The sequence below is a fragment of the Ylistrum balloti genome, unplaced genomic scaffold, assembly GCF_031769215.1.
Source record: "Ylistrum balloti isolate Yb309-2 unplaced genomic scaffold, AGI_CSIRO_Ybal_v1 Utg370214, whole genome shotgun sequence".
Taxonomy (NCBI): domain Eukaryota; kingdom Metazoa; phylum Mollusca; class Bivalvia; order Pectinida; family Pectinidae; genus Ylistrum; species Ylistrum balloti.
In genome coordinates this window covers 160,152-187,933 of record NW_026782182.1, presented here as the reverse complement: position 1 = coordinate 187,933, position 27,782 = coordinate 160,152, and the positions used below count along the sequence as shown (strand labels likewise).

Sequence of the window (27,782 nt, the reverse complement as noted above, 5' to 3'; positions counted from 1 at the left end):
ATTACGATGTCATTGCAAAACTTTACTTGAAAGATATTGAGTATGTGTATAAAAGTATCAAAATCACTTTTTAAAAAAATTATCAAAAGATACAACATGAGAGAGAGGATTTTTTAGAAATGAAATGATACATGCTGTAGTATAGAAATATTGCAAATCCACTTATGTAATACAAAGAAGTAATGTAGAAATAGAGGTTTTGTCTTAATATTGTAAAGATGATTATTATGCAAATATCAAAAGAAAATGAACTTCAGCTTTCAAGTTCCATATCATTCTTATTAAGCAACATCAAATGTTATAAATCTTTGATAAAACTTAAAGGAACCTGCTCCACATAAAAATGACTTTGAGCCTAGAAAGGTAACTCTACTCCTACTTCTCCCACCTTGTCAATTACTATTACACAAAAATAGCAATTAATTGATTTGAGCTCAATTCAATTTTTCTTTCATGATTCCTCAAACATGAATTACCTGTACTGGCAATATTTATAGAGTCATGGTGTAAAAATTGTTTCAAGAACATGTGAAAATTCAAAATTTTCAATTTAAAGCATTCAAGAGAAACATTTCATTAATAGGCCTGTATAAGATAAAGACTAGATATTATTTTCATCCAGTGGGACATATACATAAACAATCTGTGTATATAGAATTTAAAAAGCACATAGAATTTCAATAAATAAAAGTTAATGATAATAGTCGTCAGACTGGCTTTGATGTATTTTTTGTGAGTTACTGATTTATTTTATTCTGTCTGTGATAAATTTCAGAAATCTATCTGCGTAGATATCTGGAGGAACAGTAGAATGGTCTGAAGTCCAATTTTTCAATGTTTTCAACACTCTGGCCACTCTCTGCCTACATTCATACTGTGTAAAGAAATCAATGATCCCCACATAGTACCTGTAATCTTCGCCATCAATTACATGTAGAGGATTTCTACAGTTCGGTAAAAGTCGCAGATTAGATGGTTGGTACTTTTCAGACTCCATTGATTGCCGGAGAAGATTTTTAAGGCTGCAAGTTCCAGTGTTGCTATGAACCTGTTGGTTACAGTCATCTTTCTCCATAAATTCTGTCTCAGTTGTCTCCCCTTGTACAGTTGTTGAGGGGGCCTGTTTCTCTGAAACCACTGGTATCATTTCTATCTCCCAGGATGAAGCACCCACTTGTTTTACTGTACAAACATCATTCAATGGGCTCACAGAATTCCGCGATGCTTGTGGCAATGACCTGTTTATAATGCAAAGTTTTCTTTATTATATTACATATAAGTACACAGGAATGTCCTCACATACTGAAATATTTCACTAGCGACATGTGACAAGGAAAACACATAATACTGGAAAGAAAGTCAGAGGTGGGCTTATTACAGGACAATGAATTAATATTTGTTGGTAACTTAAGTACTTTAAATATAAATGGTTTATTATTAATTTATCAGACCAGAGCTTAATGGCGGGTTCAATTCACTGATGCTAATAGATATGTTGGAATGTAAATTCTAATTAATTTTGACTTCAAAAATATTATATCATGATATAGCTGACCAATAGCGCACGTCAAGAGTAGCAGCTTGTCGCAAATATATTCCTTGTTTTTTTCAAATGATGCAAATAAAAAAAACCCTGAACAAAAATATTGCAAAAAAGAGTTTATTTACAGCATTGTTTACATGTTTTGACTCCAGGGTTATGTCCTGATGATGGGTTCACTTTTGGATAAAAAGAACCCCTGTGTTGGACTCCTATCAGCTTTATTGCGTGGATTACCCCAGTGAGACCCCGTGAGAATATCCGTCACAAATGAAAAGATTTAGACATTAAGGGACATTGTGCCTCCACTATTTTTTTGCTCTTAATTATCAAATATAAAAAAACCCATACATGTACACTAAGGAGTAAAACATTCTGTTATGTTTCCAAGTGAATTAAGTTTTACAGTTAAGACATTGACCCAAAAATGTTTTCTGTGCCCAGAATTTGTAAGAGAGCTATTTTGCCAATGAGATATGAGGAGCATGCAGTTTTGTGTCTATAAAGTATACCACCTACGGAGCTGTGTATCATTGGTATATTGGGTTACATGCATTGATATAAAAGTACAAAATGTTGGCAAATCTAAATGGCTTTATATCTTGGCAGTTACTGACGTTCAATATTTTGAAATATGTTCAACAAAGGGAAGTGGTTTTACCTTATATTCTTTCAGAGAAATACGTCGCTACTATACCAGGAGATATTGTCATGACTCTGATGTTGCCCAATAGATACCACAATCACATTTTAGTTACACAGGGCATATTACTGTAACCTTTACTTCACTGGTAAGATATCACTGTCACATTTTTGTTGCAAAGGGGACCTCACTGTCACCTTCATGTCATCCATAGGATATCACTATCACTCTCATGTCACATAAAGGATATGTCTGTCATTTCTGTGTCATTCAGAGAGCTATCATTGACACCCTCATGTCACCAAGGTGATTTCACTTCACTGTAGACCCTCATGCCACCCAGGCGATATTAATGTCAACCTCATATCACTGAGGTGATATCACTGTCACCCTCATGTCACCAAGGTGATATTTTTGTCACTCTTATGTTACCAAGTGAAAGTGAAATATTCATCTGGGTGAAAGTAAATTATTCCTTAGAGTGACAGGAATTTCACCAGGGTGACAGAGGAACTTCATCAGGGTGACAGAGGAAAATTCATCAGGGTGACAGAGGAAAATTCATCAGGGTGACAGAGGAAAATTCATCAGGGTGGCAGAGATATACTGTATTCCTAAAGCTGGTAATGAAATATTCCTCAGGATGACAGTAAAATATTCTACAGAGTGACAGAGAAACAGTTCTCCGAGTGACAGAACAGAGCTGGAGTACATCATAAAAGTATGTGATTGAGATAGAGTTTAGAATTTCATCACAATATGATGTACGTATGTCTGGTTATTCACAGCATAAGGTTTCTTTGTATAATACAGGATAGTTCTACTTTCAACTTAAAGAATTCTCATAGTTATCTTGTGTACAGTCCTCTGCACAATGTATATTATAATGTTTAAACTTGTTATATTTCCATTGTGAATTTGATGTTAGCTTATTATGCATTATGAGACATACTGTTTATCCCCTGGAACCAATCATTATAATGTAATTCTCTCAACAGTAAGCTAGCCCTGGGCTGATTAGTGACATCATACTACAAGGTGGTGGGAGATCATGATACCTGATATTGTAGAGTATCACATGTTCAGTTTGAATGTACACCAAGTAAACGGGACACCTCAGAGATCCCAACAATAGACACCAGACACCACTAAACTAACAGCAGTCTCAATGGACAAATATCTAAATTGATAAACTTTTTGTTAAAAATCATATCTATCAATATATCTAAACCACCTGTGTTAATTCTCAAATCAGGGCAGTCCTTTAATTAAACCAGTGATTCAATTGTTTATCACATTGGTTTAAAGTATGAATATAAGGTCTATAGATATGTTAATTAGTTAAACCTATAGATACATTAGGTAAAACTGAACTTACAGTGGGTATGTACTTCATACTTATGAATTATGATTTTGCAATTCGTCAAGTGATATTCGATACCTTACACAGTAACAGGAACTCAAGAAGAAGCTAAGCATTTCATGACAGTCAAATGCCAGTTACCATAGAGCAGACGGTCACATACAGTGATCATTTAATATCCAAAGACAGCAATGGAGAATATCATTGAAACTAAGTATCGCCGATTCTAACAAACCTCAGGGAGAAAAATGTGCTATTTAAGTGATTCTTTTTCAGAGTGAAAAAAAAAATTGATATATTACCCACATCTTTGTACTGAAGAAAATTTTGCTGTTTAAATTCAGGACTGAGCACTCCAGCAAAGATAAAAACATATCTTTTGTTCAACAAAGTGAAAGGGATTTGGCTGGTGAATGTACTGGATACATATCAAGGTAAATAATTTCACTCGTTACTATTGACCAGTTGTTCAACTTCTACAAATTGTATAAAGACATTATTTAAAAAACAAACATGGCCAGTTTCAATTCAGTGCTTTATATGAAAAAGCCATTGAGAGGAAAAGGAGTTTCAAAATGTCCTCGCCATGTTCCAATGGAAGTGATTTTTACATGTCACGATTGCGAAGGGGAACTCATTTGTAAAAAATGTGCTAAATCATTGCACCAATCTCACAAGTTCGAACACATGACTAAATATTTATCAGCTAAAAAAGAAAACATACAATTGTATGCCCACAACCTTGAGTCTAGACAAATGCCTCAATTACAGAAGGAGATGGACTCCATACAAGTGCAGCTCAAAGAAAACACACAACATTTTGAAAGTGTTATTGCATCAGTGAAACTTCGAAGCAAGGAATTTCGAGCAGAGATTGTTAAGGTGACAAGGAAGTTTATAATCACCTGCAAGAAACTAGAGAAAGAAAATGCAGAACTTCTGAACAAGTACAAAAATGAACTCTATTCAAACTATGTAAAACTGAATTCAAAGCTACAGGAATGTAAACGATCCATCCAGTCATCAAACAGTGCCCTGGTATTTGACTTGGAAAGAGAATTAAGGTATCGCAAACAGGAAGTAGTGCTACCACAACCACCAGAGTTGAGCACAGCTGCATTTCAGCCTCGTCTGTTTCCACTGGATAAGATGGAGAAGATGGTAGGATCACTGACACTAGTAGATCCAGCTGGCATCACAGAAGCCAAGGTTTTAGTGGCCGAGCCAGAAATGGCCCCACAGTATCAGGTCTATGATAAAACCATGGAGGCCAAATTCGAAATTTCTTCCAACATCACATCACTGGCTATCTCCTCATACAATAAAGCGTGGGTGTCTTACGACACTAGCACTGAGGTGATTGGAATTGACATGCGTGGGAGAGTAAAGCAGACAATCGAACAAGACCTGATGGTAGATGACATCAGTCTGGCTCCAATCACAGGAAACCTGTGGATGTGCTGTGAATCAGACCTCAGTATTCGTGAGGTTGTCAAGGGGAAAGCACCCACACTCCCAGGGCGTATAAGGTTCCACACCAAGGACCGACCATGGTGTCTATGTGTTACCCATGACAACGCAGTTGCCGTTGGAACTAAAGGAGAAATAACTCTGTACACACCAGATGGGATAATTCTCCGAACATCAGGTTTTGATTCAGAAGGCAGAAATGTGGTAGTTGAACCGAATCACATCAAGACCTGTCCATTGACAGGTGACCTTGCTATATGTGACCTTGATGACATCACATGTGGAGGCAATGACAGCCCATTTGTTGTTGTCTTAGATAAACACCTGAATTCAAAGTTCCGTTATGAACGTGATACACCAGTAGGAGGTGAGAATCAGGTCTTGACATCAACTGCAAAGTTTGTCACATCAACTGCAACACTACAATCTGCATTCATGCCACTTGATGTATGCTACGACTACCGTGGCCATCTGTTAATCGCAGACTATGAAAATCGATCAATTCTTCTTGTCAGTGGCAGTACAGGACAATTTCTGACCAAACTGCACTTAGATGACCTTCGACCTGGTGCTCTTGCATTACAAGCTGATGGTAAACTTTGGATTGGTTTCCCAGAGGAGAAAATCATCAAGGTCATCAAGTACAAATTGGCAATAAACAATCAGATATAATTTTCATGTTATTTCATGTAAAATCTTCATCCATTAACATGGATACTGAATAAGTGAGAATCAGATGTGTCCTTCCCGGTATATGAGCATAAACAAACTGACTTTCAAAGATCAAATCAAATTCATTGGAAAGCCAAAACAAACTTTAAATGATTGAATTCTAACTCACAGGAATTTGAGAATGTTGTCAATTTCAGTATTAATTGGTGTGTGAGAACAGAATAGTGTTAAGGAGGGTGCAGGATATGATATAGAAAGAGTGTAGATTCTGACTAATCATCAGATGGAAAAGGCGAAGAACATGACTGAGATTTTCGTATAGAGAGAAAGTTGGTTGAGGCAGCTCTTTGGTATTGAATAGAGAGGGTGGAAGAAGAGTGGAGATAAGGGACAAATTACTGGTACGGAAAAAAGACTGTAAGTGAATGGCTGAGGTCTTTCTTGTGTGGAATAGGGAGATGTTGGGAGTGAATTTGTAGTGGCTTACTGGTGTGAAGAATAGTGACAGGGTGGAAGATGGCTTACTGGTGTGAGGAATAGGGACAGTGTGGAAGATGGCTTACTGGTGTGAGGAATAGGGACAGGGTGGAAGATGGCTTACTGGTGTGAGGAATAGGGACAGGGTGGAAGATGGCTTACTGGTGTGAGGAATAGGGACAGGGTGGAAGATGGCTTACTGGTGTGAGGAATAGGGACAGGGTGGAAGATGGCTTACTTGTGTGAGGAATAGTGACAGGGTGGAAGATGGCTTACTGGTGTGAGCAATAGGGACTGGGTGAAAGATGGCTTACTGGTGTGAGGAATAGGGACAGGGTCGAAGATGGCTTACTGGTGTGGAAAAGAGACAGCATAGGTAAATGGATACAGTCTTTCTAGTGAGGAATAGAGACAGAGTGGAGGGTGGGTTGATGGTGTTGTCTTAATTGTGTGGAAAAAAAAAGTAAAGGTGAATGAGTTTTTCAAGTGAGGAATAGGGACAGGGTGGAAAGGAGGTGGAAGATGGCTTGCTGGTGTGGAAAAGAGACTGTGTAGGTGGATGGTTGAGGTCTTTCTGGTGAGGGACAGGGTGGGGGTGGAATTGAAGTGACTTACTGATGTGGAAAAGGGACACGTAAGGTGGATTGACAGTGTCGTCTTTCTGGTATGTAAAAGGGACAGGTAAGGTGGATTGACAGTGTGGTCTTTCTGGTATGTAAAAGGGAAATAGTAGGTGGCTTGAGTTAAGAAAGGCGGGTTGGTAGGGTTTCTTTTTTATAGTAGGGAGAGGGTGGGACTAGTGGGGAAAAGAGAGGGTGAGTGGATTGTTGAAGTCTTCTTGGTGTGGAATAAGATGTTCAGGAGAAATTCAGGAAGATGATTATAATGGAATTTCACATTGTCATTAGGCAAGTGTAATTAAGGGTGTGGAAAGTCCATGATTATTACCATATCACCAGGTAGCAGTTTTGATAACATATATGAGTTGTTTTAAATATTTATTTCTCTGTTCTTCATATTTTCTTTGTAGTACATATATCTTTGTCATGATGTTTTTTAGTAAATTAAAGTTTGATATAATGGTATGAAGTTTGATACTATTTATAAATGAAAATGTAAATTTAAACAGTCAAAATACTCCACAGGAAGTACAGCAGTAATATATATATCTTAAGTGAAATGTTCAAAAACTGGTTGCATAAATTTTGTATGAATTAAAACTTGAGTAAGATCCTCGGGTATACCATGAACTTTCTAAAGCAATATACCCTGAAAGCTTACCTTTCTCACCTGGATATTTGAGTTATTTCAGTAAAATGATCTTAAAAAGTAAAAGTGCAGATAAGTGTCCAGGTCTCAGCACCTTGGAGGACACATCTAATATTGTTACCATGGCCACATTTTAAAATTTATGGTTTTAAATCATAAGACTTCCTGGTATCTGGGATATTTCATAAAAAAATGTTACAATGTGATAATTTCCAGGTGATGTGGGCATTTAAATAATGAACATTCACTTCTTAAAACCAGTGGAGAACTAAATCCAGACCAATATATTTTTAAAAAAAAAACTTGTCTTGACATTTGTTTACATGAGAATATAGTTCTAGTCCACAATCATTTCAATCATGTAATGGCCCAGGACATAGAGTCCTGGAGGAGGAGTCCAGTCTTTAGAAAGTGGGCTACAAACTCACCAGGACAACAACATTTCTGATTTGGCAAATTTTCTATTTTTTTTCATAGTAAATTAGTGAAAAGTTTTGTCCTGTAGGAAATAGGTGTAAATGGTAAAGAATGAAGTAACATGGTCTGAATTTCACTGTTCTAATGAATTTTCACTTCAGCATGCTCATAACATGTTACACAGGACCTGAAATAACAGTATAGTATCTCACATTCCTAATATCAGGACAAGAGCAAAACATACCTTCGCACTCTCTGTACAACACTGGGAAGAGAATTATCATTTCCAGGCTTTGAGCGCTTCTGTCGACCAATCAAAAGACTGTAATCTTGAACTCCAAGGTCACGGAAAAAATTAACATCCAATTTCAACTGCTGCACAAACCATGCTTTCTGCACACCTGAAAATAAATGTGGTTGTATATTAAAAGACATTACATCAGAGGGAGACTCATCATCCTAGTACAGATTTTTCATTTTTATTTCATACTGAGCAAACTATCTATTTGATCTTTAAAAATTTCAGTGACAGAAATATCAAAGGAATTTTACAAACATCTATATTTTGTATTAGTCTTCTACTAAACCGACAAAAAGACTTTTCATTTTAAAAACAGAAATAAAGCAATTTCTGTACAATGTACAATTCATATTTGTACTTTTATAATTTAGTATTTACATTATTTTGTAGTATGATACAAACTTCTGTCAACATCCAGTCTAAATTAAATGGTAACTAAGTAAAATGTTTTCTATTCTTGTTGTTGAATAGTAACTGAAAACACTAACCTCAGTGTTTTTTATACTTGTTGTTGAATAGTAACTGTAAACACTAACCTCACTGTTTTTTATACTTGTTGTTGAATAGTAACTGTAAACACTAACCTCACTGTTTTTTACACAACAAATACTTCAAATCATTAAGTACTGTGAAATCATTCATTTTGCTGGGAGTTTTCGTTCATTTAATGGGTACACTTATTCAACAGAAAGTTATGTCCACCAACTGATTAATATACCTTCTGTAAGTCAATTTTAATTGAGCTATAATTATCCACAAAATTAAGTGTTCACGAAAAAGAATATTTTTGAAAAACCACAAAAACTAAACGCCTTGAAATTTTCTGATTTTACAACATCGAATAACCACAACATATTAACACTGCAATTACATAGTTCACCACAAGTATACATCACATAACGTAACAAATGTTTATTACAAGATTTCATCATCACAAGTATACATCACATAACATAACAAATGTTTATTACAAGATTTCATCATCACAAGTATACATCACATAAAATAACAAATGTTTATAATCACAGGATTCCATCATCACAAGTATACATCACATAAAATAACAAATGTTTTTAATCACAAGATTTCATCACAATAAAATATTTGTGCCTAAATTCTGCTCAGACTTCTATCTAAAAAACACAGACTTACCTAGATGAATAGTCTCGTGTTCAAAATTTTGGTCTTTAAGTATGGTTAAAACATCCTCATCAGTATTTGGCTGTAAAACAAGGAAAGTCAGCAGTATTACAAGTAATCTACAATCTTTCTATCCCTTCCTTCACCTACTTCCTGTCAGCTTTAGACCAAATATCAGCATCACAAGCCAAAGTTGGCATTTGTAAGTGATAAGGTAAGTTTCAGCAAAAGTTACACATAGACAACACAGAGGGGGATCTTAAATGAGTGTCAATATACATGTACCACGTAATATCAAATTCATGAAATGAGTTCAATAATTTGATTAATTAGATTATATTTATCATAAAACCTGTATTTCTGAAAATAGGCAAAAACTTTCCAGTTAATTTCTGTGTAAGACAGACTTATTTTGAAGTGGACAATAAACTTTTCACGAGAGAGATAATTATGTGACATAATCAATATGTGATTTATTCATGACATCACAGTAGTGTTATTACACATGACATGACGAAACAGACCAGTTAGGTGATAAATAAGTCTAAAATTGAAGGCCAATAATACATGTGAGGTATCCTAGGTGAGGGATAGAATTATCACAGACTGATCGACAGATCACAAACCTGCATTCCAACAGTATCAGTGGAACACACATGACCAGTCATCTAAATATTCCTTTCCTGTTTTAGTTTGATGTTATTTCATATTTTATCAAGCCAAAAAAGGAGATTATACTGCTGTCAAAACTGATAATGTATTTATAACATAACATATGGTTAGTACCACAACTGGGTTCTAATGTGATGGACCTACAACTAACCTTCTGATAGCGTCCTCCTAAACAGCCCTTGACATCAAACCTTGTGCCAATGTTACTTGGGGGATAAAAGACACTCTGCATCGTCAGGAAATATATCTGAAGCGCAATGTCAGACATCTAAATTAACACTGAAAGCAGTGTAAATATGATAGACAGGACATTCAAATTTCAAAATCAAATAAGTAAAGCTGTATAACATTTCACTACAACAGTGTAAAGCACATTCCTATTTCCACACACAAGCAGCAATTTATACCAATTTATATCAGTAATACATTTCAACTTCCCAAAATAAAGTTTATTTAATATAACATGATTTAACACTTCAGCTATCTATAATTAATTTAATGCTACAACTCTCTATATCATACTTCAGCAGTACAGTTCTCTATGACATGATTTAGCACTTCATCTGTTTATAACATGATTTAGCACTTCATCTGTTTATAACATGATTTAGCACTTCATCTGTTTATAACATGATTTAGCACTTCATCTGTTTATAACATGATATAGCACTTCATCTGTTTATAACATGATATAGCACTTCATCTGTTTATAACATGATTTAGCACTTCATCTGTTTATAACATGATTTAGCACCTCATCTGTTTATAACCTGATATAGCACTTCATCTGTTTATAACATGAAACAGAATTCTATCTGTGCAACATAACATAGCACTATAGAAATCTAAAACATGATTACGCATTTCAGCTGTCTGCAACATAATTAAGCATTTCAGCTGTTTATGATATAATATAGCGCTACAATTATTTATATGATAATTTAGCATCTATAGCAGGATGTAGAACACCAGTATAAAATGATATGGAATCCATTTGAATATCTAGTGCTATCTTATTTATGCTACAATTGTCTTCTCCATGGTTTAATGGTACAGCAGTCTATTATATAGGGGTGTCTATATCTGGTGTTATATTACCAAACAAAAGATGGAGTAAATGAGTGAGTCCTCTACAACATAAAAAGTTCTCTTTACTTTCATGTTAGATGACATACCTTTGGTTCCCCTTCTATCTGTATAGAGTAGAGGCCAAGGAATTTCACAATGAGTGAGTGAGGATACAACTGGAAATGTTCCAGATATTCACTGGAAAAAACATTATCATATGAATTACATTATATTTGTGCCTTACTAATTCCACCAAAAGATAATCAGATATGGAAAACGAAAAAAATAATGTGTGACTGTTAGATAATTTTTATGAAGAATTTAAATTTCTATCTATTGAGGACATTTCTTCAACAGGGTAAATAAGAGAGAAACATCTCTCATCATCAGATACGTTATTTACAATTTACAATAGAATGCTTACAACAGTTTATAAACATAAACTTTCCCCATGAACAACAGGAAGTACTGACCACAACGAACCCAAATAATGAAAGGAAGTACTGAACACAACTTACCCAAGTAATGACAGGAAGTACTGAACACAACTTACCCAAGTAATGACAGGAAGTACTGAACACAACTTACCCAAGTAATGACAGGAAGCACTGAACACAACTTACCCAAGTAATGACCGGAAGTACTGAACACAACTTACCCAAGTAATGACAGGAAGTACTGACCACAACTTACCCAAGTAATAACAGGAAGAACTGACCACAACTTATCCAAGTAATGACAGGAAGTACTGACCACAACTTACCCAAGTAATGACAGGAAGTACTGAACACAACTTACCGAAGTAATGACAGGAAGTACTGACCACAACGTACCCAAGTAATGACAGGAAGTACTGACCACAACTTACCCAAGTAATGACAGGAAGTACTGACCACAACGTACCCAAGTAATGACAGGAAGTACTGACCACAACTTACCCAAGTAATGACAGGAAGTACTGACCACAACTTACCCAGTAATGACAGGAAGTACTGAACACAACGTACCCAAGTAATGACAGGAAGTACTGACTACAACTTACCCCAGTAATGACAGGAAGTACTGACCACAACTTACCCAGTAATGACAGGAAGTACTGAACACAACGTACCCAAGTAATGACAGGAAGTACTGACCACAACTTACCCAAGTAATGACAGGAAGTACTGAACACTATGTTCCTTATCTGTCTTCAGGATGTACTGCTGATCATTACTGTAATTAGATGTACCAAACATGGAATAACACATTATAAGATAATTTGTGATTTTAAGTGTAATCACTAAAAGTTATAGAGATCAGAATATTTGATAGATGTAAGAAAATTATCCTTTAATAAGGTTAAATACAAATGGACTGTCAACAAAGAATGGTGCTAAATGTAAAGTTCATCCTAAATCAGTAAAACAGGAAGGTAAGCATTGTTTGTTGTTTTGGTGCAGCATGACTTCAGATACATCTACTCATGATGATTAATAGCTATTTAGTATCAGAGCAGCTGACCATCTGTTCTCTTTTTAATATCAATTCTATGTGTTACCTTGATATTTGGTTGGTCTTTGCCACTACTCTTGTATTGCTCTCTTTAATGCAGTGTATAAAATATATAGGATACAAATTTTCTTTGTGGTATTGAGTAAGCTAGCACTGACTTTAATGTACTCTCTCAAATGAACCCTTACAAGTTCCCTGAGAAAAGTTCCCTGCAGCAAGATAACAATAAAGTTATAGAACATTTAATCTGAATAAATATGTCACTTCATCCTGAAAAATAATATGTATACCAAAAGGATTTTGAAGGTGTTACAAATTATTGAATACAATGGCTGATAAAATTTCACTTTTAGTAAAGATTGTAATATAACCCCCTGTTTATAAAGACAAGTACCTGCTGTTAGTCAGCTGCAGTCAAAGTATCAGTTATTGTAACACTGACAACACTTACCTGAGGTAGAAGTCTTGGCCACTTTTAGAGTTACTAATAAACTCCAAATAAGGAAGTGATGGTGGTGCTATGGCCGAGAGATACTCATTCTCTGTTACACTGACAGCTCTTCTTATGGAGGCAAAAACAGGACTGGCGTAACTACAGAAGGTGAAGGTCTGCAACACAGGTAGGGAAGTTGTTATAGAAATACTGTATACCAGAGGTGGTGACGGACAAATGAAAGCCTAGGTGGTGACAGACAATGTATATCCTAGGTGGTGACAGACAATGTATATCCTAGGTGGTGACAGACAATGCATATCCTTGGTGGTGACAGACAAATGATAATCCAGGTAGTGACAGACAAATGATATTCCAGGTAGTGACAGACAAATGATAATCCAGGTGGTGACAGACAAATGATATTCCAGGTGGTCACAGACAAATGATATTCCAGGTAGTGACAGACAAATGATAATCCAGGTGGTGACAGACAAATGATAATCCAGGTGGTGACAGACATTGTATATCCTACATGGTGACAGACAAATGATAATCCAGGTAGTGACAGACAAATGATAATCCAGGTGGTGACAGACATTGTATATCCTACATGGTGACAGACAAATGATAATCCAGGTAGTGACAGACAAATGATAGCTTTGGTTGTGAGAGACAATTCATATCTTATGTAGTGACAGACAACTCATATCTTAGGTGGTGACAGACAAATGAGAGCATAGGTGGTCACAGACAATGCATATCCTAGATGATGACAGACAAACCATACCCTTGGTGGTGACTGACAACTTATATCATAGGTGGTGACAGAAAAATCATAACCAAGGTGGTGACAGACAAATGATAGTACAAATGGTGACAAATAAATCATTCCCTGAGAGGTTGAAAGAAATTATAACATAGTAATATATAAACGGTAACATAAAATTTGTAATCTAGGTGGGAACAGAAATGCCATACCCTCAGAGGGTGACACAGATCCTGAACTGGTCATTTTTCTGTAAATGGAGAAAAACCATTTCAGTCATCATTTAGTGATGAAAATAATGTTTCCAAATTAATAAAAAAAACTGAGCTTCTTATTTACAGACAGCCTAATATTACAGAACATTAATTGTGGGTCTTTTTGAAGAGCTGTAATTAAAGAAGTGGTGTGTCTTACACCTATAATCTTGAGTCTCTCTCGTCTTTCAGTATCAGCAAGATGTGAATACTGGCAGTGAGTTATAATAATTTTACATTACAATAAGTACATATACTTAGGTTAGACAACATGATAAAGCTTACAGTACACACCAACATACAAATGGACATATAGAATAGGTATCTCACGAGGGACAAGATTAGAAATTATAAGGTTATTTTAATATACCAGGAAAGTGTGAGGAGGAGAGAGACGTATTTTTGCTTGTGTACCTTTCCTTTCTTGGTTTCGAAAGATTCTTCTACTTCATGGCTATAGTCATCTGGAGTCAACTTATCCTGTGTCAAAAGAAAACGCATGATCAAAATTTATCAAGTAATTGTAATTTTTAGTATGTATTAATGGTGACCATTCAAAGATAAGAGGGTTTGCAAATGCATGGATGTTAACAGCCATCACGAGATGCAGTGTGTGATTGAAAGTGGAAGTGGTAGGATAGGATTTAGTAAGGATAATAAACTTTATTTATTTTACAACAATTGTGAAGCAAGTTTTTCCAACTTATATTGATCACTCTTGTTGGTCCATTATCACTGCACCACCTGATCATCCATTTAGGATTAGGAGTGTGAAGTGAAAGGATAGGATTTGGTGTGGGATAATAGGATAGGATTTGGTGTGGGATGGTAGGATAGGATTTGGTGTGGGATGGTAGGATAGGATTTGGTGTTGGTGTAAACTAATTCAGGATGGACAGAAGGACACAAAGATGACAGAAGCAGAGTGATTTGAATAGCCCATCATCTGATGATGTGGCTGTAAAATAATGAAACATTTGGCTAAAAGCATTACGTTTCATTTTATCATCTGTTGTATTTGAAGTCTTTAATTACCTTTGGTGCAAGTTCTGGATGTTTGAGTAGGAGGTTACGTATGCCCTCTCTGATACAGTTGAGCATTTTATATCTGTGGTGGTCGATGTCAATCTCCACGACGCCACGGCGCAAGAGACGTTTGCGGAGACGTACCCACAGACTACTCTTTCCTCGAGCAGATCCTCCATTAGCAGAGGGATCGTCTGACATGATCTTGCCTGTAAATCATCATATCATAGTTACAAAAAAGCATACCAAAAACAAATAAATGGTGTGTATAAAGAAAAGTTATTTCAGCCAAAGTTGAAAAATCAATTATCTAAATGTCTCGAGTGTATTTATGGAAATATATAATAACATGCATCAGTTATAACATACATATTTATTATTTACATTACAGAAAAATATTTCTGACCACAATTGAGTCATTATATCATTTCTGATGAATTGTCCGTGAAAATTATGACTTTATATCAATCGTTTTCAAAGACGACTTTTTTTGGCAATATACAAGTATATGTGTAGTAGACACACCTACATTTCTAACTCTCATTTCAGCTCATACTTAATCATTCTGTTATTACAAACAGCAACAAGAACACAAGTACATTTGTTAAACATATTTAAGATACATTCAATATCACAGCTAAGGGTTATTAGCTTTATCTGGTGTGACAGATAAAAAGTAAGGCCACGCTCACTCTGTACAAAATGTAACTGTTGATGTGTTGGTATAAATCAAAATCTACCATTTGTTCCAGGAATGTATGGGTGTCACAATCAACAACATCAGTGTTAAAGTCACCATTGATGTTTTTGATTGCGACACTCATACATTCCTTAACCAAATGGTAAAGTTTGATTTACACCAAATGGCTAAGGAACCTACACATGTTGTTAAAACAAACAGTCTGATTGACCGTATATATGTTTCAGCACCAGAATACACAAGAACTGTTAAAGTGGAAGTAGATTGACTCAGTGACTATTATCCTGTGTATATTGTGAGAAAATCCTCATTTGGAACTAAGTTTTCACACCATAGCATTAATTATAGATCTGTTAAAAACTTTGAAGGAATGGCCTTTTATAATGTCCCCTGGTCAGTGATTGAAACATTCTGGGATGTAAACAATGCATTGGATGCATGGATAACATTATTTTTCAATGTAGTAAATAAACATGCGCCTATGGTTCAAAGACAAATAAAACGGTCACAACAATCAGAGTGGTTGGATTATGATATATTAGAAAATATGCAGTTGAGACACAAACTGAAGCATGATGGTCAACCTGACATATAAAGAATACAGTGTAACCATGTTGCTTAGTTGATTAGGGAGGCAAAAGCCATGTATTGTAAAAATGTTATTGAAAAACAAGTTGGATAACCCTAGTAAGCTCTGGAAAAGTATTCATGATCTTGCACCTAAAAAAACTATCTTCATCACCTGTAATGATTCTGGTTGAAAATGAAAATATCTATGATCAAAATGAAATAACAAATCAATTTAACAGTTATTTTACTACAGTTGCAAGAAAACTTACATCATGTTTAAGAAATACAAATGGTACATTTAAAAACTAGAAGAATTTTGTAAATACCAAACTAGTTTGGCATTGTACTTTTTCTGTCCCAACTATCTCTGTTGATTTCATCGACAAATCCTTGCGATCTTAAGATACAAAGAAAGCTGTAGGTATCAGTTCAAAAAAATGTCATGTGCTCATGTAGCACCTTCATTATTATATATAATGAATATTAGTATTTAAAATGGTTGTTATCCTATACAATGGAAAACTGCAAAGGTAATTCCTTTGTACAAATCTGGAAGCAACTCTGAAGTTTGTGATTAAAGACCTATTTCTGTATTATCCATTTTATCAAAAATATTAGAGCGACATGTCCATGGGTCATTTTACCAATATTTGAATACATATGACCTCCTTGTATCTTCTCAATCAGGTTTTCATGAAAAGCATTGTTGTGAAACAGCCCTGTTGAAATGGTTAATAGGTGGGCAAAAGATATTGATAAAGGTCTTGTAAACAGCATTCTTTTCTTAGATTTAAAGAAAGCTTTTGATTTAGTCAACCATGCTGTGATACTTAAGAAACAAAAATTATACAAATGTGATTCAAATACCATAACATGATTTGATTCATATCCTAATGACAGGTCATAAAAAGTAATTGTTGCAAGGAATATATCCACTGACATGAAAGTTACCCATAGGGTACCTCAAGGATCAATTTTGGGCCCCTTGATCTTTTTACTTGTCATCAATGATTTGCCACTACACCTTAAATCTGAAACAGACATGTATGCTGACAACTTGACTTTAACTAACTTGTGATTTTTGTAACTGATACACAGAGTAAACTACAGAAAGACCTTGAAAATGTTGATGTGTGGTGTAATGATAACAAAACCATAGTTAATGTAAATAAAACTAAATGTATGCTGATTGCTTCCATTCAGAAACTTGGGAGACTAAATGACAGTCTCAGTCTTACACAAAGAGGGGAAACTGTGTCCAAGGTAAAATGTGAAAAATTACTTGCTACTAAAATTGATGACAGTTTATCCTGGTCAGCACATATCTCCTTGGTTGTTTAAAAATCAATCAAGGTTTGGGATTACTACAGTGTATTCACCAATTTTTACCAATAGATGGCTGCTTGAAATTTTACAATGCTTGTGTTTTTTCGCATTTCATGTACTGTAATACAGGTATATAGTAAGTTAGTTCCAAAACACAGGGCAACTTATTATTCAAAACATCCTTTATGTATCTGATTGTCAAGAATGGAACAAACTTCCAAATGAAACCAAAACTGAAACATCTTTTTCTATGTTCAACAAAAACTTGTGTGCTATTATTTGAACTCTTTAACAAACTAAAAATTTCTTTCCAATACCAGTAATGTTTTACTCTATGCTATATTAGCTATCTTTTTTTTACACTGAACTATATTAGTATGTATGTATAACAGACAAATTGTCCTTTAATGATCAAAACATTTGCACAAACTTTTGTGCATTCTGTGATACTCTTTGTGTACCTGTGATAAATGTATAATAATCTTATAATTATGTTGTGAGCAATCATATATCTTAACAAATATAATGTTTTACTAACTAGAGGAGCCTGTGGAAGATTAGATTTGGCTAAAGAGGTTCTTAAATCCTCATGAAATAAAGTCTACTATTATTACTATTATTATTATTACGTGTTAAGCTTAAGAACAAACCATATATATGTGTGTACGAGCCCAATTTATCACGCTTTCTCACGTGTAGCATCCGACTGGTCCGGAGGATGATAATCTTCTGTTTGTTTTAATTGAAAGTACATATCTTTGTACTGATAGACAGTCAATGAGTGGTCATTTTACCGACCGACACATTTCAGTTGTCATAAATAACATGGAAACATGTAAACAGGAAGTATTTCCTAACAAAGGGACGTCACTCTAGATAGTATAGTAAGGATTTAAAGATTCGCCACTTCCCAGACTCATGGTAGGTTTCGGTTTGCGAGTGTAAAGTAAAAGCCACCGTCGTCCGAAAAAATAAATGCACAATTTCACAATAGAAGCAACTTGGCGCTTGGTGTGAGGCTAATTGTAGTTCTGATTAACTGAGGCTACTGTCAGTATCATGCATACACGTGTTTCTGCAATTCAGAGTGACTAGTACGTCTGTGCATACATGGTTTTGAAATATACTGATATAAAAGCATAACGTTGTTATATATATGTTCTATAAAATTCATACATATCTGAGTTCACTGTATTAAATGTGTGTATTATCATAATGCCAAATCAATTGACAAATATTTCAAACAAGTTTAAGAGAGTTTCATGAAAGTCACATATTATGGAATTCCAATGAGAATATTTACCGTTAAGTTGATAATTTTTTCATAATAAAGAAAGACAACATACTTGTACACTGTAACCATATAGAAGGTCATCCTAAATACCCCCAGAGGTTACGCTCACTATCGTTCTCTGGTCACGCTGGCTTTGAAGTTGGGTGTTGCTCTTTTGTAATATTCAAAGGAGCATATCTGTTTGTGATTGGTCAGAGCAAAAGTGAAAGTAACCCCTGGAATATTGAGGATGATAGAAGGTATATATCTACATTATTATCTAACCGTAATTTTTCACTTAGATTTCAAGATTAACTTGATGCAAACAAGAACATGTCAATATAATATCATTATTATATTAACTCATTGTATGTTGAAATTTTTATGTCAAGTGTAATATCATATGATGATGCATTTGCACTGCTTTTTCAGAAGTAAGATGGTAAACATTGGATCTTAGTCTCCAGATGGGATCTATTCTAAATAGTCTGTGGAATACAATCAAATTAGAGACATACAAACATCAGAAAATAAATGCTGACTTTGGAGGAGATGGGTCAACAAAAGATCATTTTGGATCATCTGTAGATGGAGAACAGTTTCTAAATGTAGATAAAGAGTATGATAAATTACTCACTGATATCGACTTCAATGGTTACAACCCGACTCCTGCAGCAAAAAGATACCAAAGTATGGTTGACAACTGTCAAAAAATGCAGCAGAATGTCTGCCTAACCGATGTTGAAAGCCAAGTGGAAAGTACGAAAGATATGGTGAAATCAACGATGTGTGAGGATGAGAATAGACTAGGAGGTCCCATGTTTGACCCACCTCTCTATGTACAGAGATACAGCTTCCTGGCAGACAAGCTGAACTCTCTAAATGTACACAGTGCAAGTATATAACTGTCTTTGTAATGTTTGTGTTAGCAACTGATCATGATTGAAGATTTTTCTGTCAAAATTTACATTAAATTTAATTTAATTTATTCTGTAATACCTAAGTAAGGTAGTATGAATTTGTGTCCGAATGAAATGAATGGAAACAAAGTAGAATTAATATTTGTGTTATGAACGTAAAATATTTCAATATAGAAATTTAGCTTGTACAATGATTGAACTTTTGTTTTAAGGGAAATATTTCTGTTTTAATTATTTTCTTATATTTGATTTTTATCTGATATTTACAATATTCAGGTTGTAGACTTTGGTTGTGCAGAATGTCAGCTCTCCAGATATTTAGCTGATATTGCATCTGTCCAGCGGATTGCTTTGGTAGACATGAACAGGCCATTGTTACAAACACATAAATACAACATTAAACCCGCCATATACCACTTCCTGGACAAACGAAATCATCTGCTGACCATACAGATCTACCATGGTGATGCTACTGTAGTGGACATGAGGATGCTGGGATATGATGCTGTCAGTATGATAGAGTTGTAAGTAGCTCTCATACTTACCACACATCATAAATCTTATTACACTACCCAGTATTATGATAATTGTGGTCAGATGAATGTTGACAGGATACTGTATGGTAAATATTGTCAGGTCAAGATACTTGTTCATGAAAAAGTTTGCCTAAAAAAATATTGTCAGCATTTCACTGACCAACTTTGCTGAGTAAAAGGCTGATACACAGTACCATCCAAATACACCCTTATTGTTGATCACTTAACACTCAGACGGAACTGAAATAAAATATTCTATGTACAAGATTTTATTGGAAGGAGTCCAATATGTAACATCTTCATCAAAGTAGAGGAGGTTGGCTTATTACAGGACAATAAGGTTAGGGGGCAATACATAATCATTTAATGTAATTTTACATGTGTATTGGCAAAACATGACATTGATTTTAAAGTAAACGTCTTAAATGGGATGTTAGGAAATGTAGTTTGGATTGATCCTGTGTGTGATTGATTTGAATTAATTTGTTGATAAAATGGAATGATTATGTGAGGGCAGGTTTAGTAAGGTTCTGTGTGTTAATGAATTTATCTTTTTATAAGAAATTTATTGATTTTGTGGGAGAATGAATTGATTCTATGAATGAATTTTTGAAGAAATGGGTTGATTTTCTGGGTAGTTCAGACTTGGATATATTCCTCTCTGATTGCAGTATTGAACATTTATGCCCAGAGGACCTTCATAAAGTGTGTAATACAGTCTTCCATGAACTACAGCCTCGGATTATCGTTGTGACGACACCAAATTTTGAGTATAACCAATTATTTCCTGACGATGGCCAAACATTCAGACATTGCGACCATAAATTTGAGTGGACAAGAAAGGAGTTTCAGAGTTGGTGAGTGTGTAACATACAACCATAACCCATAAATCAAATTTGGTGCATTAATGAGGTTAACTGGGGTAAAATGAAGTTTTACCAAGTTGATGTCTTACCCATAATCGTCAGTAAATTCCATTGTTCCCAACAGTTTCAGAAATCATGATGTTTGGTTATTTTGATGATATTTTACTGCAGTTTTCTTTTAATTTTTTTGGATTTTCCTCATTAGACTGCAAGGTTTCAAAATTTAGGCCCTTAGCATCACTGATGAGCCCTAGAAGGATGAAACAGCTGTATGTTGTAGCATCACTGATGAGCCCTAGAAGGATGAAACAGCTGTATGGTGCAATTAACTTCATTGTTTGGCTCTACTGTATCTAATTCTAAATTGTGTTTTAAGGTGCTATTCACTTTTGTAAAATCTATGATACATATATAATTATGTAACTTTCTTTGTACCAAACATCCAGATTGACATGTGTATGTTTATTATATTAAGGGGTAATCTACAGGCTGGTATCCATGGCTACACCGTCCATTACACAGGTATAGGTGACCCTCCTCAAGAGAAAAGTCATCTTGGTCACTGCTCTCAAGCTGCCATTTTTGAAAAGATTGAGATCAAGCAAAGAACTCCAGTGAACAAATTCCATTCCCACTGTTACACATTGGTAAGATTAGATGTGGTATATGTGATATTTTATTACATTCCCACTGTTACACATTGGTGAGATCAGATGTGGTATATGTGATATTTTATTACATTCCCACTGTTACACATTGGTGAGATCAGATGTGGTATATGTGATATTTTATTCCATTCCCACTGTTACACATTGGTGAGATCAGATGTGGTATATGTGATATTTTATTCCATTCCCACTGTTACACATTGGTGAGATCAGATGTGGTATATGTGATATTTTATTACAGATGTGGTATATGTGATATTTTATTACATTCCCACTTCCCACTGTTACACATTGGTGAGATCAGATGTGGTATATGTGATATTTTATTACATTCCCACTGTTACACATTGGTGAGATCAGATGTGGTATATGTGATATTTTATTCCATTCCCACTGTTACACATTGGTGAGATCAGATGTGGTATATGTGATATTTTATTACATTCCCACTGTTACACATTGGTGAGATCAGATGTGGTATATGTGATATTTTATTACATTCCCACTGTTACACATTGGTGAGATCAGATGTGGTATATGTGATATTTTATTACATTCCCACTGTTACACATTGGTGAGATCAGATGTGGTATATGTGATATTTTATTACATTCCCACTGTTACACATTGGTGAGATCAGATGTGGTATATGTGATATTTTATTACATTCCCACTGTTACACATTGGTGAGATCAGATGTGGTATATGTGATATTTTATTCCATTCCCACTGTTACACATTGGTGAGATCAGATGTGGTATATGTGAGATCAGATGGTATATGTGATATTTTATTACATTCCCACTGTTACACATTGGTGAGATCAGATGTGGTATATGTGATATTTTATTACATTCCCACTGTTACACATTGGTGAGATCAGATGTGGTATATGTGATATTTTATTACATTCCCACTGTTACACATTGGTGAGATCAGATGTGGTATATGTGATATTTTATTACATTCCCACTGTTACACATTGGTGAGATCAGATGTGGTATATGTGATATTTTATTACATTCCCACTGTTACACATTGGTGAGATCAGATGTGGTATATGTGATATTTTATTACATTCCCACTGTTACACATTGGTGAGATCAGATGTGGTATATGTGATATTTTATTACATTCCCACTGTTACACATTGGTGAGATCAGATGTGGTATATGTGATATTTTATTACATTCCCACTGTTACACATTGGTGAGATCAGATGTGGTATATGTGATATTTTATTACATTCCCACTGTTACACATTGGTGAGATCAGATGTGGTATATGTGATATTTTATTACATTCCCACTGTTACACATTGGTGAGATCAGATGTGGTATATGTGATATTTTATTACATTCCCACTGTTACACATTGGTGAGATCAGATGTGGTATATGTGATATTTTATTACATTCCCACTGTTACACATTGGTGAGATCAGATGTGGTATATGTGATATTTTATTACATTCCCACTGTTACACATTGGTGAGATCAGATGTGGTATATGTGATATTTTATTACATTCCCACTGTTACACATTGGTGAGATCAGATGTGGTATATGTGATATTTTATTACATTCCCACTGTTACACATTGGTGAGATCAGATGTGGTATATGTGATATTTTATTACATTCCCACTGTGATACACATTGGTGAGATCAGATGTGGTATATGTGATATTTTATTACATTCCCACTGTTACACATTGGTGAGATCAGATGTGGTATATGTGATATTTTATTACATTCCCACTGTTACACATTGGTGAGATCAGATGTGGTATATGTGATATTTTATTACATTCCCACTGTTACACATTGGTGAGATCAGATGTGGTATATGTGATATTTTATTACATTCCCACTGTTACACATTGGTAAGGTTAGATGTGCTACTTTATTAGACTTGTACTCTGTGTCTTGTTATGATTTGCATGGAATATTAATGTTTAGATTTCACTGTCATCAGTACTATTTGAAAGTGTAACAGAATCGTGCCTATTGTCCTATCTTATGCAGAATTTATAGGAGATACATATGAAAAACATAATAAGAATCAGTTATGTTGATATAAACAGCTGATTGATAGTATCTTACAATCACGCTTTAATCAAATTTTGCTACAGCTAATGTAAAAATTGATAACGGGTATTAATTATACTTAATTTATGAATTGATAGATTGCGGAAGAAGTTTACCCATACATGAACAAAGAAGATACAATGTCACCTAGCGAAGCTTTATCTATGGAGATACAATACAACATTAGAGAACTTCTCAAGGGAGAGAACTATCTAGAACTTGAGCCAGACAAGGTTGTAATATATCTCAGTGAGCTGATGAAATACAAAAAACTGGCAAAAATGTGCAAAAGCAACATCATTTCTCTCAGGTATTCTACGCTTTATGCTGTTAAATCTTTGATGACAAAGTTTACCATACACATGTATATTTAAAGACACTGAATTTTTCAAGCTTTTTTACACAAATTATTTTAAGCAACAGACCAAAGTTTTATAGTTTTATTCTGATAAATTAGAACTAAATTTTCATTGGTCAACCAAGAAAACAACAACTTTGAAATTGTTTATAACAGCAAACACAAAAAATGAATGTTATGTTGAGCTGTTCAGTGACAGAATTCTGGCTGTCATCATAATGTTTGACACGTTGCATGTTGTCTAAAACATCATCCACTTCTATTACTGTGTATGATATATAATTCCTTAGATTAAAATCATAATTTTAGGATGCAAAATATTGAAAATGTCACCCTAAAAAGGCTACAACATGTCAGAGAGCAGTACCATGAAATGTTTCCAAATTTTTGTGAATGTTTCAATTTAAAAAATTCTCTATTGTCTTAACTTTTATCAATTTTGAAAATTCTCTATTGTCTCACTTTTTTCAGGGAACATTTTGTAGATAAGAATTTCGTACTGACGAAAGATCTCTCCGGAATCATTGTTTGTCCTACAGACTACTTCGAGACAAAAACGTTTGACCAGGACGATGATAATGAAGACTGGGATTTAGATGAACTGGATGGAAATACGAAAGAGAAGGAAGTGATGACATCAAGAAATCATATTGTCATAGACAGTATGCCTCCAGAGGAATGCTGGGACTAAATTATCATGGCCAAGTTGGAGATTTAACATGTGTCCAAGGCATTCTATGCATTTTGTGTAAGGTCATTCACAACAGTCAGTATTTGTATCCAGTATCAGAGGATATGTTAGCTATTAACATCTCCATTAGTGATGTTTATATACATGAAAATTATTTTCAGATATTTTTCAACTTTTTTAAATTCATTCCATTTATGACATAAATAATGTATTTTAAAGGAGTAGCATATGAAAAGAATTTTTTTGATATAAGTATTTTATTTTTTTACTCACTTTAGCGAAAGGGCTAAAAACTGGTTTACTTAAGGTCTATCACAGGAACAATATCTGTACATGAACTCATTAATTTTGAATTTCCTGACAAAATAAATTTTACTAAATTGACTCTGATAACAGTGAAGTGAGGGGTGTAACTCTCTTTGGAGCAGATGGGGCAATATATTTAACCTTTAGAGTATGGGAAAAGGGATTAAACCAGATGGACTATTAGACTTTCATGTAATTATAATGATGTAATTTGCATCTTAGTTTTTCACTGGCTGAAATATTTTCTTCTTTAATGACAATTCCTGGTAAAAGTTCTCTTTTTCTGGTCAATATTAAATGTTATTATAAGTGATCATCTCATAGTGTGGTTATTTAGCAGGTGTTATTACATTGCTATGTTGAATGAAGATATTTTTCAGTTATTTATTTAATTGTGGTCATTTTAAGCAAAACTGCTGAAGAGTTCCTCTCACATTCCTGACCAAATGTTATTATTGTTTCCAAGAAATCCAATACCAGAACTATAAGGAAACAACATGTATCAACTTCTCTTATTAGTTCAGATAACAAGTTACATTAATGAGTGGTTCAGACCTTGCAAGCATCTTGTTCATATATGTTTTGTTATTGAGACAATTCCTTGGAATTATTTGTTTTTCAATAAATTTATGTTCAAAATGGTAAACTACTTGTTGTAATATTTTCATACCCAATCAAAAACAGTCAAAACCAAATTAGAAAAACAAACTTATATATGCACTTTGTACATAATTACCATATTTTATTTTGTAATACAGAATATTGTAATACTTGTTTCTGCAATACAGACATATGTTGTGAACAGTAATAGATATACAGAAATTCAAGCACAAGGTGAATAATTGTATGTAAAACAGAGATGTTATGGTCAGCAGAACAGAAATTCATCTGGTAAAAATACCACAAAATCTAGTTTCACTTCAGGACTCCTTGTATTGGATGTTACCTCAGTTTTATCAGTAGAACTAACCTCCTGTATTGGATGTAACCACAGTTTTAACAGCAGAACTAACCCCCTGCATTGGATGCTACCTCAGTTTTAACAGTAGAACTACCTCCCTGTATTGGATGTTACCTCAGTTTTAACAGAAGAACTACCTCCCTGTATTGGATGTTACCTCAGTTTTAACAAAAGAACTACCTCCCTGTATTGGATGTTCTCTCAGTGTTAACAGTAGAACTACCTCCCTGTATTGGATGTTACCTCAGTTTTAACAGAAGAACTACCTCCCTGTATTGGATGTTACCTCAGTTTTAACAGAAGAACTACCTCCCTGTATTGGATGTTCTCTCAGTGTTAACAGTAGAACTACCTCCCTGTATTGGATGTTCTCTCAGTTTTATTGGATGTTACAGTTTTAACAGAAGAACTACCTCCCTGTATTGGATGTTACCTCAGTTTTATCAGTAGAACTAACCTCCTGTATTGGATGTAACCGCAGTGTTAACAGTAGAACTAACCCCCTGTATTGGATGTTCTCTCAGTGTTAACAGTAGAACTAACCCCCTGTATTGGATGTTATTTCGGTTTTAACAGAAGAACTACCTCCCTGTATTGGATGTTACCTCAGTTTTAACAGAAGAACTACCTCCCTGTATTGGATGTTACCTCAGTTTTAACAGAAGAACTACCTCCCTGTATTGGATGTTCTCTCAGTGTTAACAGTAGAACTACCTCCCTGTATTGGATGTTACCTCAGTTTTAACAGAAGAACTACCTCCCTGTATTGGATGTTACCTCAGTTTTAACAGAAGAACTACCTCCCTGTATTGGATGTTACCTCTGTTTTAACAGAAGAACTACCTCCCTGTATTGGATGTTACCTCAGTTTTAACAGAAGAACTACTTCCCTGTATTGGATGTTACCTCTGTTTTAACAGAAGAACTACCTCCCTGTATTGGATGTTACCTCAGTTTTAACAGAAGAACTACCTCCCTGTATTGGATGTTACCTCTGTTTTAACAGTACCTCCCTGTTAACAGTTTTAGAACTACCTCCCTGTATTGGATGTTCTCTCAGTGTTAACAGTAGAACTACCTCCCTGTATTGGATGTTACCTCAGTTTTAACAGAAGAACTACCTCCCTGTATTGGATGTTACCTCAGTTTTAACAGAAGAACTACCTCCCTGTATTGGATGTTCTCTCAGTGTTAACAGTAGAACTACCTCCCTGTATTGGATGTTCTCTCAGTTTTAACAGAAGAACTAACCCCCTGTATTGGATGTTCTCTCAGTGTTAACAGTAGAACTAACCCCCTGTATTGGATGTTCTCTCAGTGTTAACAGAAGAACTACCTCCCTGTATTGGATGTTACCTCAGTTTTAACAGAAGAACTACCTCCCTGTATTGGATGTTACCTCAGTTTTAACAGAAGAACTACCTCCCTGTATTGGATGTTACCTCTGTTTTAACAGAAGAACTACCTCCCTGTATTGGATGTTACCTCAGTTTTAACAGAAGAACTACCTC

General features: G+C 34.8%; 2 protein-coding genes across 2 annotated transcripts; one reads left to right on the top strand and one right to left on the bottom strand.

Annotated features, from left to right (window-relative positions):
* Positions 1-745: 745 nt before the first annotated feature.
* On the bottom strand, positions 746-18,306 carry LOC132551780 (phosphatidylinositol 4-phosphate 5-kinase-like protein 1). The gene is made up of 10 exons (XM_060215924.1): positions 18,255-18,306; positions 15,018-15,217; positions 14,397-14,462; positions 12,978-13,135; positions 12,179-12,247; positions 11,140-11,230; positions 10,116-10,211; positions 9,305-9,374; positions 8,096-8,252; positions 746-1,238 (listed from the first exon to the last, which is right to left on the bottom strand). The coding sequence occupies exons 1-10, from the start codon at positions 18,304-18,306 to the stop codon at positions 746-748; spliced, it is 1,452 nt and encodes a 483-aa protein (XP_060071907.1).
* Positions 18,307-19,336: 1,030 nt separating this feature from the next.
* On the top strand, positions 19,337-25,224 carry LOC132551781 (small RNA 2'-O-methyltransferase-like). The gene is made up of 6 exons (XM_060215925.1): positions 19,337-19,770; positions 20,074-20,321; positions 21,005-21,190; positions 21,675-21,846; positions 24,054-24,265; positions 24,785-25,224. The coding sequence occupies exons 1-6, from the start codon at positions 19,345-19,347 to the stop codon at positions 25,002-25,004; spliced, it is 1,464 nt and encodes a 487-aa protein (XP_060071908.1). The 5' UTR covers positions 19,337-19,344; the 3' UTR covers positions 25,005-25,224.
* Positions 25,225-27,782: the final 2,558 nt, after the last annotated feature.

Bases quoted from the DNA above. Each gene is read 5' to 3' on its own strand.
- LOC132551780 (XM_060215924.1), bottom strand. From the start codon at position 18,306: ATGCTACACGTGAGAAAGCGTGATAAATTGGGCTCGTACACACATATA. The intron at 14,463-15,017 runs GTAATTAAAGAC...CTTTTGACACAG, and splicing joins ATCCAGAACTTGCACCAAAG to GATAAGTTGACTCCAGATGA. The intron at 1,239-8,095 runs GTATGTTTTGCT...CATTATAAACAG, and splicing joins GTTGTACAGAGAGTGCGAAG to GTCATTGCCACAAGCATCGC.
- LOC132551781 (XM_060215925.1), top strand. From the start codon at position 19,345: ATGGGATCTATTCTAAATAGTCTGTGGAATACAATCAAATTAGAGACA. The intron at 20,322-21,004 runs GTAAGTAGCTCT...CTCTGATTGCAG, and splicing joins GCTGTCAGTATGATAGAGTT to TATTGAACATTTATGCCCAG. The intron at 21,847-24,053 runs GTAAGATTAGAT...ATGAATTGATAG, and splicing joins ATTCCCACTGTTACACATTG to ATTGCGGAAGAAGTTTACCC.